This window comes from Osmerus mordax, chromosome 2 (assembly GCF_038355195.1).
Source record: "Osmerus mordax isolate fOsmMor3 chromosome 2, fOsmMor3.pri, whole genome shotgun sequence".
NCBI classification, from domain to species: domain Eukaryota; kingdom Metazoa; phylum Chordata; class Actinopteri; order Osmeriformes; family Osmeridae; genus Osmerus; species Osmerus mordax.
The window spans coordinates 23,885,591-23,902,510 of record NC_090051.1 but is presented as its reverse complement, the minus strand read 5'-3'; the positions used below and the strand labels follow the sequence as shown (position 1 = coordinate 23,902,510).

Genomic DNA, 16,920 nt, shown 5'->3' with positions numbered 1-16,920 from the left:
GGTCATTAAGGGAACATGTAAATTGTTCTGAAAGGTGTACGTGATCAAGTCATTTTCACCTATTTCACTTTCCTACCTGTTAAACTGAGGTGGAAGAATATTGAGTCATCGGCTGTATCGCAGACATATTCGCCAGAGTCTTCAACACCACTACAGAGGATCTTTAGTCTTCGGTAAGGGCCCTCAACTTTCAGCTTGATGTTCTCGCTTTCTTGCAACTTCTGTCCATCCTTAAACCAGTTCACGACACCATTTGGCCGTGAAAGCTCACAGCTCAGGATGATTTCCTCTGGGACGTGCCGATCAAGATGGACGTCTTCTTTAGGATGAACAATCATCACTGGAGGCTCTGGACGTTAGGAAAACAGAGATTAAAATACCATGGCAAACACGTGTCTAAACATGTATTTCTCCAACCAAGACAGTCAACATCCAAACGCCTGTTCTGGATTTTCAGGAAATTCAATCAGAATCATTTTCACGCGAGTTGCGTGAATCATTACCTCGTATGTTAACCTTGAACATTAAAGCAGTGTCACCCACACGGCAGGTGTATGTTCCTGTGTCTGCAAGCTGGGCACACTTGAGGATCAGACTCCTTCTGGCTCCATCTGCTTCTACTGCAACATCGTCACCAGGCTGCATTTCAACCCCATCTTTGTACCACTGGACTATGGCATCAACTTTGGATACTTCACAGGACAAAGTAAGCCGGTCTTGTTCCACAACACTTTTGAAGAGGTCTTCGTCTGGCAAATCAACAAATGTCACTGGAGGTGCTGGAATTAGAAAATACAAATGACTTCAATGATCCTTCCTGTTTTATGTCAATATACAGTAGTTATGCCAGGTTTGCCCAGGTTAGCCATGCGTGGATGTCTGGATAGCTCTGGAGGAGCCTGTATCTACTGTAGACACAAAAATAAGAAGTTAAGGAGAGCCGAGCGTGTGGTTAGGCCTTGGGAGGAAACGAAGGGGCCCACATGCTTTCACTTCTCCAAAGGACTCCGTGAACATTTAGACTTGGGTAACAAGCGTTAAGGAAAGAGACCAGAACAGGGAAAGGTAAATAAAGTTGACCATGGATTCATGGACCTACATGATTACTACTGCTTATATTATGGTCATGTGGGGCAAGTTCACATGAAATGGGCATGTACGCTACATGATGCAACATGAGGTTATTAGTTGCATGTCTAACTTGATGACTTGGGAAAATGTTGCATGTCACCTTTCACATCCACATAGAAATCCCTGATTTCATCAGCTGTTTTACAACTGTACGCCCCAGATTGAGAACATGTGGCTGATTGGATAATCAGGGTCCTCACTGTGCCCTCTGACTGGAGGTCTACTCCCCTCTGAGGGAGGAGCTTGGTCCCATCCTTGTACCAGTGGACCTGGGCAGTGGGGTCTGAGAGCTCACACTGCAGTACAAGAGGACCTCCTGCTGGGATGGACTTGGTCCTCTCAGCTTCTGGAGCAGCTGAGAACCTCACAGGTGGAGCTACAGGTGTTTTGAATTCATTTTAGAACATATTTAATGGTGGTACTATTCTTATACATGCCAATGTTACAAGAATTAACTGACATGATTTGTCGAGTTTTTCAGTATTTATCAATAAACTTCTGTACATACAAGTAAATATCCAGGCAAAACAGAGGGCATGATGTTGAATCTATTCTAGAAGTTGCTTCAGAGGTGTATTTTTTTTGTGACACCTAAAGAGTACTTACATTATTTACAGTAATTGTTTTTGGGTAGTCACAGGTTAGGTACTTAAATGCCATTAGTGAAACTGCTTTGAGCACAGCTGTCTCATTCGTATTTTAAGATCTAGAGAAGGCTAAATATGTACTGGCTTTGTTGAAAAATATGAGTGTAGAGATCTAATTTAAGTTCAACTTGATGCTTGTTGTGTGACTGAAACTAACCATTAAAACCAAAACAGAGCCTACATAATGTCATCATGATATACCCCCAACAATGCATTAATTAATATAAAGCGACATCTTGCTCATTAAAACAAGCATTAATCAAAACATTAGTGACTTGACAAAACTCAAAATACTCAGATCACCTGCAACATCCACCTTGAATTCTATGCGGTCGTCTACAGCCTCACAGCAGTACAGTCCTGCGTGTCTGAACTCCGCCGATTCAATCCTCACTGCCCTCAACGGGCCTTCCGATTGGATTTCAAGTTCCCTCTCTGGAAGGAGTTCTACCCCGTCTTTCTGCCAGCACACCTGTTCAGCAGGGTCTGATACCTCACATTGAAGTATAATTGGGCAGCCCGCTTCAACAAACTTGTTCCGTGCAATTTCGGGAAGTGCTGAAAATCTCACTGGAGAAGCTGAGGGTTTTTCAAAGAATTTACAGAATAGTTTCAGTGTGCAGTCAAGTTCTATAATTAAATTTTGCATTTGAACATTGGAGTAAATGGCTTAGTTACTTTTCAAACCATGCCAGTTGTTCAAATTAATCCATTAGCATCACAACGCAACATACCAAGTACCATAAGAGTCAGATGTTTTAAAGAACTGTTAGGATGAAGAAGGGGGGATAACATTAAGAGACAAGTTTATCCTACATCCCACATGGGACATTCATCCAAGAACTACGACATGGTTGGGGGGGAGTGTTAAGGAAAATCACCTTGAACCTGGAATGACATAACATCACTGGCAACACTACAGGAATACAGCCCCAAGTCAGTTTCTGTGTGATAAACAAGCCTTCTCATATTGGCTTTGTTTCTTACATCAAGGCCAGTTTTAGAAGACACGTCAACCTCATTTTGACACCAGGAAACCTGGGCAGAATAATCTGGCAACTCACATTGCAAGACAATGGAAGAGTCAACTCCAGTGGACCTGTATGTCTCCACTGACGGTTCAGGCAAGATCTGTGGAAATGGGCCTAAAATGTAGGATGACGCAAGGAGAGAAAATAGTAAGGCATCGAAGAAACCACAGACTGTGGCTTTAACCTACTAAGAAGTCAAGTTTTAAACATAGGTGTTAGTTAACTCATTTTCAAATCATGACCGACAACTAACAACTAAACCAAGAATCCAGAGACACAAAAAGATTGAAATCCAAATAGGTACAGTACACCAGAGAAGAGTTCATGTTTGGGTAGTAAAATTCAGAGTATAAGTACGGTATATGCAAATCACCTTTGATGTCCACTTTGAAAGTGACGGTATCATCGGCGGTCAAACACTCATATATTCCACTGTGAGAGATTTCAGCAGACTGGACAACCAGTGTCCTTGTAAGACCGTCTGACCGGAGGTCTACTCCCCTCTGAGGGAGGAGCTTGGTCCCATCCTTGTACCAGTGGACCTGGGCAGTGGGGTCTGAGAGCTCACACTGCAGTACAAGAGGACCTCCTGCTGGGACGGACTTGGTCCTCTCAGGTTCTGGAGCAGCTGAGAACCTCACAGGTGGAGCTATGGATGTCATTGACCGCAAACGGGTATTTTTTACAAAGTTAATTGTTTCTACATTAATGTTATTCCATTTAAAGACATTTGATTTCACAAGACAAAGTTTAAATGACAAATATTTACAGACAAGATGGCAGATGTGACACAGTCACAAAGCATGAGTAGAATCAAAGAGCAGGAAGTGCAATGTCCAAGCATCTGACGAGACAGAAGTAGTGGGTTACCAAGAAGAGCTTTCAGATGGTTTGAGGAGGAAATGTGTTATACAGAGCCATAGGAATGGATCTATATTATGTGTAATAGATGTTGACATATTTACATGCAGGTGAATGGGTTGGCATATAAGGTGTTCACCTTGCTTCAAACGTAAAAGTGTACCTTAATCTTAGTTACCAAAATGAGTTACAGACGGGAACAAGTGTCTTCCTGGTCCTCCAAATCTTCAGTTTTACGGTTTGTTCACCAAAGAGGAAAAAAATCTCATTTTGGATATGAGATCTAAGATTTTTTTTTAAGAACGATTCAGCTTTGACTGAACTGTTTTCACAGTTTAACTGCTTGGAATCTAAAGAAATCTATTATCAAGAAATATCACCGGTAAAATAGCCATCCCATCAACATGAGCCCAATACACCTTGTGTATTGGGTTACTGCAAACAAGGGTAGTGGAAACATGTACTGCACGTCTTCTGTTAGGAGTCAGCCAGGACAACAAGACACCATCAGCCATTAGTTGCCACTGCAGGACGGTTAATGTATCGAAATAGCGTCTGTAGATGGTGTGCGCATCACCTTTTACTCCCACTGTAAATTGGATGGCATCATCCAGTGTCTCACAACGGTACATTCCGGAATGGGACAGCTCTGCTGAGTGGATGCTCAGGGTTCTAATGGTTCCATCCGACAAGATGTCAACAACGCTCTGAAGCAGGAGCGGGGCCCCGTCCTTAAACCAGGACACTTCAGCAGTAGGGTCTGAGAGCTCACACTGAAGACACAGATGACTGCCAGCTTGGACGCTCTTTTCCTTGTCAGCTTCAGACATTGCTGTAAACTTCAAAGGTGGAGCTACAGGGTTTAACATGAAAAACATTCTGATTATTGAAAAACTTAATAGAATCACCTGAAATGAAACAGAAAATGTATCCGCCGTTACTTTGGCAATGTTGCCCATGATGTGGTTTTACTGCAGGGGAAGTAGCTATTAGTTTATAGGTAAACCCACTGTTGATACCAAAGGCATGCATTTCAACAAGTCATATCAAACCTGTAGATTTGACAACCACATGAATTCTGATAACCTTTTTCCAAACATTATAATCAGTGACCATTACTAAGATGTTTAAAATTGACAAGATCGGTCAAAATAACATTGTCACCTTTTACATCCACATGAAAATGCATGGTGTCATCTGTTGTCTTGCAGATGTACACCCCTGCATGTGACATCATGGCCAGATGGACAACCAATGTCCTGATGGCACCTTCTGATCGTATATCCTGCCCGGGTTGTTCATGCAGCTCTAGACCTTCCCTGTACCAGGCGACTTGAGCGTGAGGGTCGGATATCTCACAGCGTAGCACTATCGGACTGCCAGCTTCAATGGTCTGGTTCCTCTCAGCTTCACAAGGTGTTGTGATTCTTACGGGTGGAGCTGGAGGTGCTTAAGATGATATCAAGAGAGAATTACGACACTGTTAAGATATATTGGCTGAAACAGAAATGAGGGTTCCAAGATTAGTCATGCCAACTCCTCTAAGCTATGTTTATACTGTAATAACAGTTATGACATAGTACATACCATAAGTACTCAGATGGGGAGATTGGATTAGTTTTGTGTAAAATCTATCTGCTAAAGGTAATATGAACCACGCAAGCTCAAAATATCAATAATAATAATTTTTCGTTTGAGTTTAGTGTAAGCTATATTGAATAAGTGGTACATTTGGATATTGTCAAATGTCAAAGAATGCTTATTGCAATCTCGTGATTTACACAATGTCAACATTGTGCCCATCCATTTTCCTGTTTCATAAAGCTAATTATTTAAATCACCTTCAACATCCACCATATATGCAATGACATCATCATCCAAGCGATAATCACATGCTGTCAGTTGACAGAGTGCTTCTGACTGGATATTTCCATTACGTTTGACATCATATGGTTCATCTGATTGGACAGTTCCTGCCATACATTTGCAAGGCTCTTCTGATTGTACAGCTGCTGCCCGTATGGAGCAAAATACCTCCTCTGATTGGATAGTCCCTTTCTGGGTGGAGTTCTGGAGCTCGCTTGATGGAGGGGATGTTGGTATGGAGTGAAAAAGCTCATTTGATTGGACAGTTGATATCTCCATAGAGCAATAATTTCCCTCTGATTGGACTGTTGCTGTCTGCATGGAGGAACAGGGCTCCTCTGATTGGACAGATGCTGTCTGCATGGAGTTATAGAGTTCCTCTGATTGGACGAACGCTGTCTGCATGGATTTGTAAAGCTCTTCCGATTGCATGGTAGATGTCTGCACAGACTGAAATGTCTCTTCTGATTGAGACACAGTAGAATGTGTGGACGGGTAGAATCCCCTTGATTGGACAGTTGATGCCTGCATCATGTGCTCATCTGATTGGTGTGGGGAATGTAACGCATGTCGTTCACGAGGTTCGATGTCTTCCTGGTTGAAGGCCTCAGAGGGATCTTGCAAGGGACAGCCATCTTCAAACCATGTGCTCTTCTCAGAGTCCTGGCCAGCTGAGAGACACACTGGTGCAGCTATAAGCATTGTGGTGTACAAGGAGAAAGGTTTTCAATGGTTGTTCTTTACCCCCAATTAAAAGCTCTTTAATAAAAGGTACTGTACATCATTTTGTGTTAGGTATGGAGGAGTTATGTGAAAATCCATTGCAAAGACAAACACTTAAGATGGGCGACCAACACTGGTCTAAATATCAAACCTGTAGTATGAATACTGTGCTTTTTTTCATTTGTGAGAAGAGTTCATTGTCATTGCAACTGTGAAAGATGTGGGACAGCAGAGATAATGGAAGGGTCTGATGATGAACAAGACAAAAGATGGGCTTCAAGAATAGAAAACTGCTTGTTACAAGCAGACTGGTGTTCTGATTGGCTCAGTTAAGAATAAAGAGTCATGACATCACAAACACATCATGGAGGTTAGTGTGAAGGAAGTCAGCCGCTGACAAACAAATCAAATGTTTCATTAAAAGGCAAAAAATAGCAGGAAATGAGATGAAGTCAGCAATGATAACGATCACTGAAAAGCTTAATTTTTTAACAACTGTTTATCTGCCTTAAAGAAGTGACGGATGATAAAACACACCACCGTGGTTAGTGGCGCGTATGTTCTTGGTTAAGGAGATGGAGTATGCTAATGTTTAAATAGTTTTGTATCACCTTTGATATCCATAGTGCATTGGGCAGACCCATCAGATATCTCACAACTGTCATCTCCAGAGTGAGACAGCTCTGCTGTTTGGACAAAGCCACAGAGAAAACAATGAGCTGGGTGACACAGACTCTACCATGTTACTAAATGCTTCTGTCTGATTCTGAAGTGAGTGGATAGGAGTATGTGGAACACCACCTTTGATGTCCACATTTAACTGGCAGGTCTCGCCAGCTGTTTGGCAGTCAAATCTCCCCCCACAGGGTAAGCCATGAGGATGGAGCGGAGGCCGTGTGCTGCTGTCTGATTGCTCTCTCTCAAGTCCACTTTGGGGGTATATCTGTGTTCCATCTTTGTACCAGCAGGCCTTGACAATCGGATCAGAGATCTCAAATTGTCGTACAATTGAGCAGCCTGCTTCTATGGACTTGGTCTTCTCAGCTTCGGGACCAACCACACATGTCTTAGGTGGAGCTACATGTGACCGTTGGGAGGATAATGTAGTTTGAATTATTCGGAGTGCTTAAAATGGCTTACAAGAGGCAGTATACTAAATAAAGCATGTAGCATTAGCTGTGTAAAGACAGAACATGTAAGAACACTCCAGCAGCTACAAGAAGACAGTTAGTAGCAACCGAAACTAATAATTTGACAGAAATCACCTTGGTTTTGTACAATTAACTTGGCGACATCATCCGCAGTCGCACAATAATATGCCCCAGAGTTGGAAGGGTGTGCGGGTTCGATAACCAGGGCCCTCTTGATGCCTCCCAAATCGAAGCCAGGTTCAGTTTCAGAGTGGTTCTGTGCTTCGTCCTTTTGGAGTGACCCCTGGGGTACAGGGTCTGAGATCTCACAGGGTAGTTCAATGGGGCAGGTTGCTTCAAGCGACTGGCTCTTCACAACCTCAGGTTCTGGTGACAGTGTCACTGCTGGAGCTAAAGATGATGATCCATATTACAATTGTGGAATAGGTATGGGGGAAAGAGGGTGCTGACTACAGTTTACCCAAACTAACTAATCTGTGATTTCTCAGACCATTGTCAAAGAGGTAAACCCATACATTCAAACAGTACATACTGTACAGCGACAGATAGATAGCTTTCACACTTTTAGTGAGGAAGTTAAAGGAGTTTCAAAGCAAGTTCACAAAAACTCCAGTTTGAGACAGACAGCACTAGTAGCCACACATGTTAAGTGTGTCAAATCTCTGGAAAAGCACTAGTGGTAGTTTAGTTTGAATTCTGTACCAAAAAGCCACAAATCACCTTTGATTTTTACCGTGAACTGGACGGTATCATCAGAAGTCTCACAGCTATACAGGCCTGAGTGAAAGAGCTCTGCCGATTTGACAATGAGTCTCTTCACAGCGCCGTCAGACTGAATGTCCAGTCCAGTTTGTGGAGGGATGTTTTCCCCATTCTTGTACCAGTCGACCGGGGCAGTGGGGTTTGTAACCTGGCATTGTAGCTCAAAGCAGTCGCCTGCATCTACAGACTTAGTCCTCTCAGCTTCAAACATAGCTGAGAACTTCACTGGTACGGCTAGCAATAAGGATGCAAAACAGACTCAATGTTGAAAACATATGTTTTAACTTTAAAAACAAATATATACAATTCCTAGCTTTGATTACTATCATTTGAATAAATGTTTTGTAATGCCAACAAACTGTAGCTACACACCACAAAATAGCAAACCCATACAGCAAAGAATTTAAAGCACTTCAAAGACTCACAAAACTGAACACAAAGACAGCAGGGGTTATTAGTCACTCTTAACAGACGAACAGAAGGAGGGTTATATCTCACATTACATACAACAAAAGCAGAAAGGGTAAAATCACCTTGGATCTCCACATGGAACTCCACAGAATCATCTTCTGAGATACAACTGTACATTCCAGAGTGTGACGGCTCTGCTGATTGGAGAACAAAGGTCCTCACATTGTCTTCTGATTGGATTTCTATTCCAGAGTTTGAAAAGAGCTGTGTTCCATCCTTGTACCAGCCGACCTGAGCTGTAGGGTCAGAGAGCGTGCACTGCAGCACGACAGGACAGCCTGCCTCTACAGACTTGACCCTCTCAGCTTCTGGAAGTGCTGAGAATCCCACAGGTGGAGCTACAGATATGTTTAAGTGTGTTTTAAGGTCAGTTTGGCTACATTATGGGTATGTTAAAGCAGTTCAACCATATCAGTGTAAAAAGACCAATCAAGATCAAAGTTCAAACATTAAACAAGTTCTGTATCATAAGAGGAGGAAATAATAAGCCAATTTGTTAATGAGCGACAAGATAAAAAGCAACAGACACACACACACAAGGTTGGATGTTAGTAGCTTTTCTAAGAGGGAGTTTGTTAATTTCATATAGCCAAAAAAAAACTTTCAGTCACCTTTAACATCCACATTGAACTGGATGGCATCACCCTTTGTCTTGCAGCTGTATGACCCAGCATGGAATAATTCTGCAGACTGGACAACCAGTGTCCTTGTAAGACCGTCTGACCGGAGGTCTATTCCACTCTGAGGGAGGAGCTTGGTCCCATCCTTGTACCAGTGGACCTGGGCAGTGGGGTCTGAGAGCTCACACTGCAGTACAAGAGGACCTCCTGCTGGGATGGACTTGGTCCTCTCAGCTTCTGGAGCAGCTGAGAACCTCACAGGTGGAGCTACAGGTGTTTAGATATGATGATGATTCATTACGTCTGAGTATGGATTTTTTTACGGCTCTGTTGTATGCTTGTAAAATGTTCTTAAGTCAAATGTGATCAAATATATACATACTTAGACTGAAAGCAGGTCAGAGGGGTTTCAGAGGAAGAGTGTTAGTAACCTTGACAGAAATGAGATGTGTTCAACATAAACCACTTGCCACTCACCCTCAACTTCCACATTGAACCTGATGACATCGTCGATGGCATCACAGCAATACACTCCCGAGTGAGAGAACTCTGCTGATTGGATGACGATTCTCCTCATGGTGCCCTCTGATTGGATGTGAAGCCCCTCCTCTGTGTGTAACTCCACCCCATTCTTGTACCAGTGTACTGGGACAGCTGGGTCTGAGAGCTCGCAGTAAAGCACAATTGGGTTGCCCACTTCGACAAATTTATTACGATCCATCTCTGACAGTGGTGTGAACTTCACTAAAGGAGCTGCAAATGTCATAAAAAGAGCAATTTTTTGTGACACAAACTGTTCATACTCACATCAAATCAAAACATAGATTTTTTGACATCTCTAATTAAAAACAAACAATTCAAGCGTACCTTGAATGTACAGGGCAGCTGAATCTCGAATCCCGTAGGCTATGAACGTGATCTCAGCCCCATTCTCCGTGTCTCGTACCACTCGGATGCGGAGAGACTGGTGTGTCCGCGAGCGTCTTGTGGAGAAGCGCTCGTCCTCCTGAACCTGAGTGCCGTTCAGGAACCAAGTCCCAATAACCGAGGCAGACAGCTCGATAGAGAAGCAGGCATCTTGCCCTTCTGGCACCAACGCATCTTGTAGAGGGGCTTGTATCCTGGCAACAGGCACTGTAATACAAAATACAGAAGACTCCTTTGTCATTCGTAAGTGTTATTTTTTATCCCCCCAAAATGGTGTGACGTTCATGTGTTTTATGTATATTCAGAAAACACTGTATTTGCCCAGATACTTGAGATTGCAGAGCCCCAAATACTTTTTCATGGCCCTCTTACCCCACACGGAAAACATTTCCACAAAGGTTTCTCACCCAAGTGGACCGTTCTTGGGAACTCCACATTGGGGCTTCGGCCATACTTGTTGACGCCGCAGATGCGGAAGCGATAGTCGGCCTCGCAGGGAACGCTGTCGCCGAGGATCTCCACCGACGTGGCCGAGTCTGTGGTCAGGCACTGCAGCCACTCCTGGGATCCGGTGCCCACCTCCTGCCTCTCCAACACGTAGCCTGAGGGAGGGTTCTTCTTGGAGTCCTGAGCAGGAACCCAGGAGAGCAGAGCAGCGTTGGCCCTCTCCGTGTTCATCTGCACCCCCACGGGACAGCTGGGGGGGCAGTGCCTAGCAGCTGGGAGCATGAGAAATACAGGGATTATTGTCTTAATAGACACGGTTTTCTGATAGACATGACTTTAATCTTAATGTGTTGGATTACAGTTCATTTGGAGGGGGCATTGTATAGCATATTCACAATTGAATCATAATGTATTATACCACATTATATTCTAAATCCGTCTATTGACAGGGGACCATCTGTTACATTCTGCTCTCAAAGATAGCATGGACACATGAACAGAATGAGCCCTCACCTTTTACTCTGAGCTGAGAGGACGTCTTGGATCTGCCCACAAAGAAGGTGACGAGGCCAGAGTCCTGGGGGGTGGTGTTGACGAACACCAGGATGTGAGTTCTACCAAACGACTTCAGGATGGTCTGGTGTGTCTCTCGCAGCTCTGTGCCTTCCTTGTACCAGTGGATGTCCATCTCCTCTTCCTCCACCTCGACGCAGAACGCAGCATTCTCCCCCTCCAGAACATCCACTTTTCGTGGAAGTTTGCGCATGATTGTGCCTTGAAAGAAACACAGTTGAAGTGGACTTTGAACTCAAGCTGTGCTGAAGAATAGAGTTGAAGTCTGGCAATAAAATCCATATATTCACATCCCATATATACATACATTCATACCCTTATCCTGGTATGTTCCACCACACCATCACAATTCAACATGGGAAATGCAAGGCCCAACCACACACCTCACCTTTAACGGCGACCTCTGCAATGCTCCTCCCTCCATCAGGCATCTCACAGAGATAAATCCCATCATCATCCACTCCGATGTCTCTGATGGTGAGTCGCCGTTTCGTTCCCCACTCCTCCATGCCATACTTGGCCCCCGGCTGCAGACGCCTGTCCTCCAGGTACCAGGTGATGGGGACCGAGTCCTCGGGAACCTCACACTCCAGGACCGCCAGGTCGCGCTCCCACACCTCCAGATCGATGAGGGGCTGTTTGAACCGCACAGGCGGCTCTTAGGACAGGAAGTAGGAAGAATAGTATCATGTTATTATTATTATTCAAGAATTTAAATGACGACTTTGTCTTGGGAAGTGTTTGGTTGACAAGCTTACTGCCTTCATTTGAAAAAAAGCTATTTTTTGTAGTAGCTTTGTTTATCAGATTTGAGCAATGTACTTTGAAATGTGCCAGTTATCTATTCTAATCTATTCTGACATGGTGGGCCACAAAATAAACCTGGAACCATAACTTGTTATATCTGTAGGAGTGCAGTATATTTCAATTCAGTGTGCTGTAAAACAAGTCATAATATTCCAATATATCCCAATAAATGCCAGTCCAAACTCACAGAAAGATTTAAATCCTGTGGTTAACATTTTCATTAATACGTTATACAATTTTGTTGCCTCCTCAGATTGCATTGGGGAACCAAATGCTGTGATGTCTGCTCAAGTGAACACTCACCAGGGGTTGTGTAAATATTGTGTGGGAATTTCTAAAAATAAATGACAACAGCACTTGATCTAGGTCCTTGGTATTAAATTGTTAAATGATATGTTAAAATCTGTGAATTGTAATATATTTCATAGTAAATACCAGTGAAGAAAACAAGATGAGCAGATTTGCTTGAGACACGTAGCTTCATTTAGTTAAGGTATGGTAAGATCATTAACACATGGAGCGTTAGATAGGAAATAAACTGTTTGTAACCGACACCATCGACCGCTACCAGACAGTTGTAAAAGAAAGAATCTCAACTGCACTTAGGAGCCTCTGTGTATTTAGCTTATCATGGTCTTATCTTAACCTTAAAATGTTTTAGAAAATTCCTTTCTGGAGGACAAAAACAGCTTTTCAAACTTTTACATTTTGACTTGTACTTTTTTTTACTTCAAATCAAGGTGATAACTGTAACTCAACTTGTACATTCTACACTTTCCTTTCCAGACGTATCTAATACAGGTCAGCAAAGGTCTGTAAATTTGGACTTTTACTGTGGGCCATGTGCGAAACATGATCCCGTCTCGAGAGACTTCGATCACATGGGCTGCCCTCAGACCTTTCATAAGCTAAGTGACTTTACAGACATCGTTCTGCAGTTGGAAGCTTAGCTTGGTCAGGGACTTAGAAATCCATCCGGTAAAGTTTCAGATGATTGAGACATGATTAACCCTTGAGTGGATCAGGGATTGATTTACAGTGGGAGGTGGCAAAGAATTTGGCGACGGAGAGCACTGGATGTATCCTGCTAATTGGCTTGTTAGCATATTGATTTAGCAGCAGCCTACTGAAAATTGTTCATAAAGCTTAATGTTTGGTTCTTTGGCAATATAAATAATAACATTTTGGTGATTGACAATGACATATTAACTCAGTTTAAGATAAGATTTCTGATATGCCACATAAGACTTAGACTGGTCCTAACCACTCTACACTACAGAGTCTGGGATCGCTCCATTGACAAGCGTTAACGTCCTTGAAGGCTGGTACTCTGTTGAAGTTTAAAACTATTGGATCTGCCGAGAGCCACTCTGGATCTGCCATAACCAATCGCTAACATTCGCCTTAGCCAACTCCTTCACCACTAACGGATCTAGCTGGAAAATCAAACTTTTCCCGAACCCCGTGGGGAGGAGGGCCACAACATCATGGCCACCAACAAAACTCAGCAAAGATTGTTCTTGCTCCGGCTCTAACTTCTGGATATTCGGCAGCATTGCCACAACAGACCAAATGGCTTTACTTGCACCATTCTCACTGAACTACAACTCAAACTAGGGTGCAATTTCAATGTCATCGTTCTCAGCCACTCCCTCTGTTCGCTGATTGGACCGCTAAAAATGTTACTGTAAAAAAACGACTAATATACCGAAAGCCCAGACCTAGTACTGAAGCAAAATGAAAATTCAGCGGAAGTACGTAGGAAGGCAGAGCCAGGCTATATAAGACTCACATCTGACATGTAACTTACCTTTCACAGATAAGTGTACAGCACTGAGAGTCTTTCCTGCAGTGTTTGAAGCAGCACAAACATAAACTCCATTGTCCTTTTGCTTACAGTAGAGAACTTTTAGTGTGAAGTATCCCTCCCTGTCCTCATACAACAGATAGCGTCTTCCAGACAAGATCAGCCTGCCGTCTTTCCTCCAGATAATCTCCGGTTTGGGCTTCCCCGTCACAAAACAGCGGAATTTGGCATGCTTTCCTTCTGTCACGGCAAACATTTTAACTTTGGCCGCGGTGGTTACGGTGTCCTCCCTGAGGCGTGTGGCTACCTGCCTGCCGCTCCTCTGTTTGGCCTGGTGGGCCTTCCAGTGACCGTTGGTGTAACCGTTCCTGTTCCCTTCCTCCTCGTGACTGGGGCCGGCGTCAACAAGCAGCACCGCCCCGGCCAACCCCTCGCCATACTCATTTCTGGCCTTGCAGGTGTACACTCCTCCGTCTGGTGCACGAGTCTTGAAAATCTTTAACTGAAACCAACCGCCGTCCTGGTACCCCACGCTGAAGTGCGTGCTTTCGAAGATCTCGTTGAGTTTCCTTCCGTCCTTCTCCCAGACCACCTCGGGGCGAGGGTTGCCCCACAGCTTGCAGGAGAACACTGCATCCTCGCCCCGGCCCACGCGTGTGGAGAGGGGCTTGATGAGGAAGCGAGGCTTGTTTTCCTCGCGCAGCTCCATCTCCTGGGCCTCACCCTCCACCTTCAAGGTGGCCGCAGCGTACGTCTCCCCAATGCTGTTCTTGGCCTTGCAGATGTACTGGCCGCTGTCCTCCACGGTCACAGCAGAGATGATGAGGTTGTACACGTTCCCGTCCTCAAAGACACGGTATCGGCCCTCAGGGTCGATCTTTTCATTGTTGCGTTCCCAGACTACCGCCGGTCTGGGATCGCCTCCGATCTGACACTTCAGCATGGCATCCGTGCTGCTCTGCACCATCACAGGGCGTGGGTACGCCAAGAAGCGCGGAGCACCCCCAAACACATCCATCTCTGCTCACAGGCCAGCCTCTCCTCACCCCAGGAAGACAACAGGCATGCAGTCCGTCTCTCCCTCTCGACCTCACTGGTGCAGAGCTGTCCTCTTCTTCACTGTACAAGGTTCTAGAAAAACACACAAACAGACATTGTCAGAGGAGGCTTCCTGTTCTGGTTCCATCATTGAGCTCTGATTCATCATATTCTTCATAATTATTATGTGACGGTTGACAGTGCCACATTTGGGTCTTTAGTGTCTGGGAAAAAATACATACATTTACATTTAGTCATTTTACATTTAGTCATTTAGCAGTGTTACGCACAATTACAACAATTCTGTTCTGTTTGGATTCATTATCAAATCAAACCCTGGAGGATGTGTGTGAAAGAAGCTCCTCTGTGAAGGAGTGCCCAGCACCTATCTCCACAGCAGCCACAACACACAGCCACAACAGCTGGTGCTGTATTTCAATGGGAAAGTGCTTAATATAGTACAACCTAAATAAAGACCTGCAAGAGGGCATGTGTCAGGTATCACAAAGCTCACCCTGGAACCCGCATGCTCACACAAACACATCTAACTCCCAGTCGCACAGCTAAGGGACCTCGCTGTCAGAATATGCCAAGCCTCCCTCACTCTGTATTGGCAGGCCTATTAAAGAATTTACTGTCATAGTTAAAAGTGGTTTTCTATGTCATTTTCCCATAGCAGTGCTCCTCGCTCATTCCTTCTAGTCCTGATTTATCCTCTCCTCACAGCATTGAACAGTGTGTCGCTCTCAATTTAATATTTTCTCATTTTATGGTTGGCTTCTCAGGTTTGGCTGCAGCAGCTGGAGGTGTGCTGTGAGAGATGTCTGTGATTACCAGGAACCATTTATCTATCAGAAGATAATGTGCTCCTGGAGAGAACCCAGACAGATGCATGGGTCTTCTGATGCAAGTGGATCTGGAGCTAGCATAATTCCACACCCTGCTAGATGTCCATAACCTCGTTCCTCCATCAGGACACAGCAAGCGTGTATTTTTGTGTATCAGCTCACAACCACACTAATGCAGAACCCGTCCCACTGACATATGTAATAATAGAGCGGCTAGACATCAACATGCCTGTAACAATATGTTCATACTTTGTTTTCCTACGATGACATGTTTGTATGTTCTGTTTCACATAGAACTAAAATAAATAAACAAATGTTTTGGTATTTAGAGACCAATTGACAACTGTTTAGTTTCTTTTTACATGTAAAAAAGTGTTTCAGTCACATAAAGCTGTAAGGACATCTTCCTTACCTTAATGTGAAGATGGTCAAGTGGTCTATGTCAGAAAAAGAGTTTAAATATTAGCCTCCCTTAGGACAGCACAGTAAAACGAGTTACAACATTAGTCGTGACCATGGCTCCATTAGTCTCCACAACACATTTAATTAAATCCTTGAGTACAAAGCGTTGAAAGTGGTTTAATTATTCCCACCGGAGGTTTAGGAGAGCAGATTAACCCCTGAGTTTACTCGTCTAGTTTAATTGGAATGACCCCTGCCCCCAGTAGGGCTGCTTTGCGTACCCCTCACATGACCTACCTCTCTTCAGCGCCCAGGAGCAACCGTCAACAGACATTCCTCTCTGGCACTCTCCCTTTGAGCCGCGAAGGCAAACTCAGCAGTCCAAACTGGCTGAGTAACGTCACACACAGATCGACTCTTTAAAAATGTCCAACCGGAATCCCGAATCATCTCAAACGCTAACCGAGTTTGCTATCTATCCATCTTGTCAGATGACTACCGGTCTTATCCAAGAACCAAAGATAGCGGGATTTCTTTTCAGTCAGCTCAACTCGAGAGCAGTCTCCTGATCTCTGTGGCGTTCAGCCCTGAGACACCCTGAGTGTCATTGTTCGTGGAGGACCGTTAAATGCTTTTGCAGCTGCTGCTGTCCCCTAAAAATACTGGCTGCCTCGATGACAGCAGTGAAGATAAGTCGGGTGCTTCCATTCACTTGCTAGGATGGGCTAAATATAGATTTAGATGGCCGCTCCGGACACTCGACTTGAGACCTTGCAATAAAAGCTAAGGAGAAGGGCAGTTTTTTGGG

At 44.1% G+C, this 16,920-nt stretch overlaps 1 protein-coding gene across 13 annotated transcripts in view; it reads right to left on the bottom strand.

The window, feature by feature from the left end:
- Positions 1-16,660, bottom strand: part of obsl1b (obscurin like cytoskeletal adaptor 1b) — a 31,227-nt gene extending 14,567 nt beyond the window's left edge. For 3 of the 13 annotated variants that reach the window (XM_067257848.1, XM_067257852.1, XM_067257850.1), the window contains exons 1-15: positions 16,410-16,660; positions 13,828-14,955; positions 11,599-11,868; positions 11,151-11,411; positions 10,598-10,909; positions 10,131-10,397; positions 9,741-10,016; positions 9,255-9,530; positions 4,835-5,119; positions 4,248-4,523; positions 3,183-3,458; positions 2,843-2,923; positions 2,082-2,357; positions 504-779; positions 77-349 (exon numbers count right to left, since the gene is read on the bottom strand). In XM_067257848.1, coding sequence (XP_067113949.1) covers positions 77-349; positions 504-779; positions 2,082-2,357; positions 2,843-2,923; positions 3,183-3,458; positions 4,248-4,523; positions 4,835-5,119; positions 9,255-9,530; positions 9,741-10,016; positions 10,131-10,397; positions 10,598-10,909; positions 11,151-11,411; positions 11,599-11,868; positions 13,828-14,842 — 4,420 coding nt within the window. In that variant the 5' untranslated portion in view covers positions 14,843-14,955; positions 16,410-16,660. Of the gene's footprint in view, positions 1-76; positions 350-503; positions 780-2,081; positions 2,358-2,842; positions 2,924-3,182; positions 3,459-4,247; positions 4,524-4,834; positions 5,120-8,705; positions 8,982-9,254; positions 9,531-9,740; positions 10,017-10,130; positions 10,398-10,597; positions 10,910-11,150; positions 11,412-11,598; positions 11,869-13,827; positions 14,956-16,122; positions 16,148-16,409 lie in introns of all 13 variants that reach the window. The other 10 variants (XM_067257849.1, XM_067257851.1, XM_067257853.1 and 7 more) reach the window with 10 other exon arrangements.
- Positions 16,661-16,920: the final 260 nt, after the last annotated feature.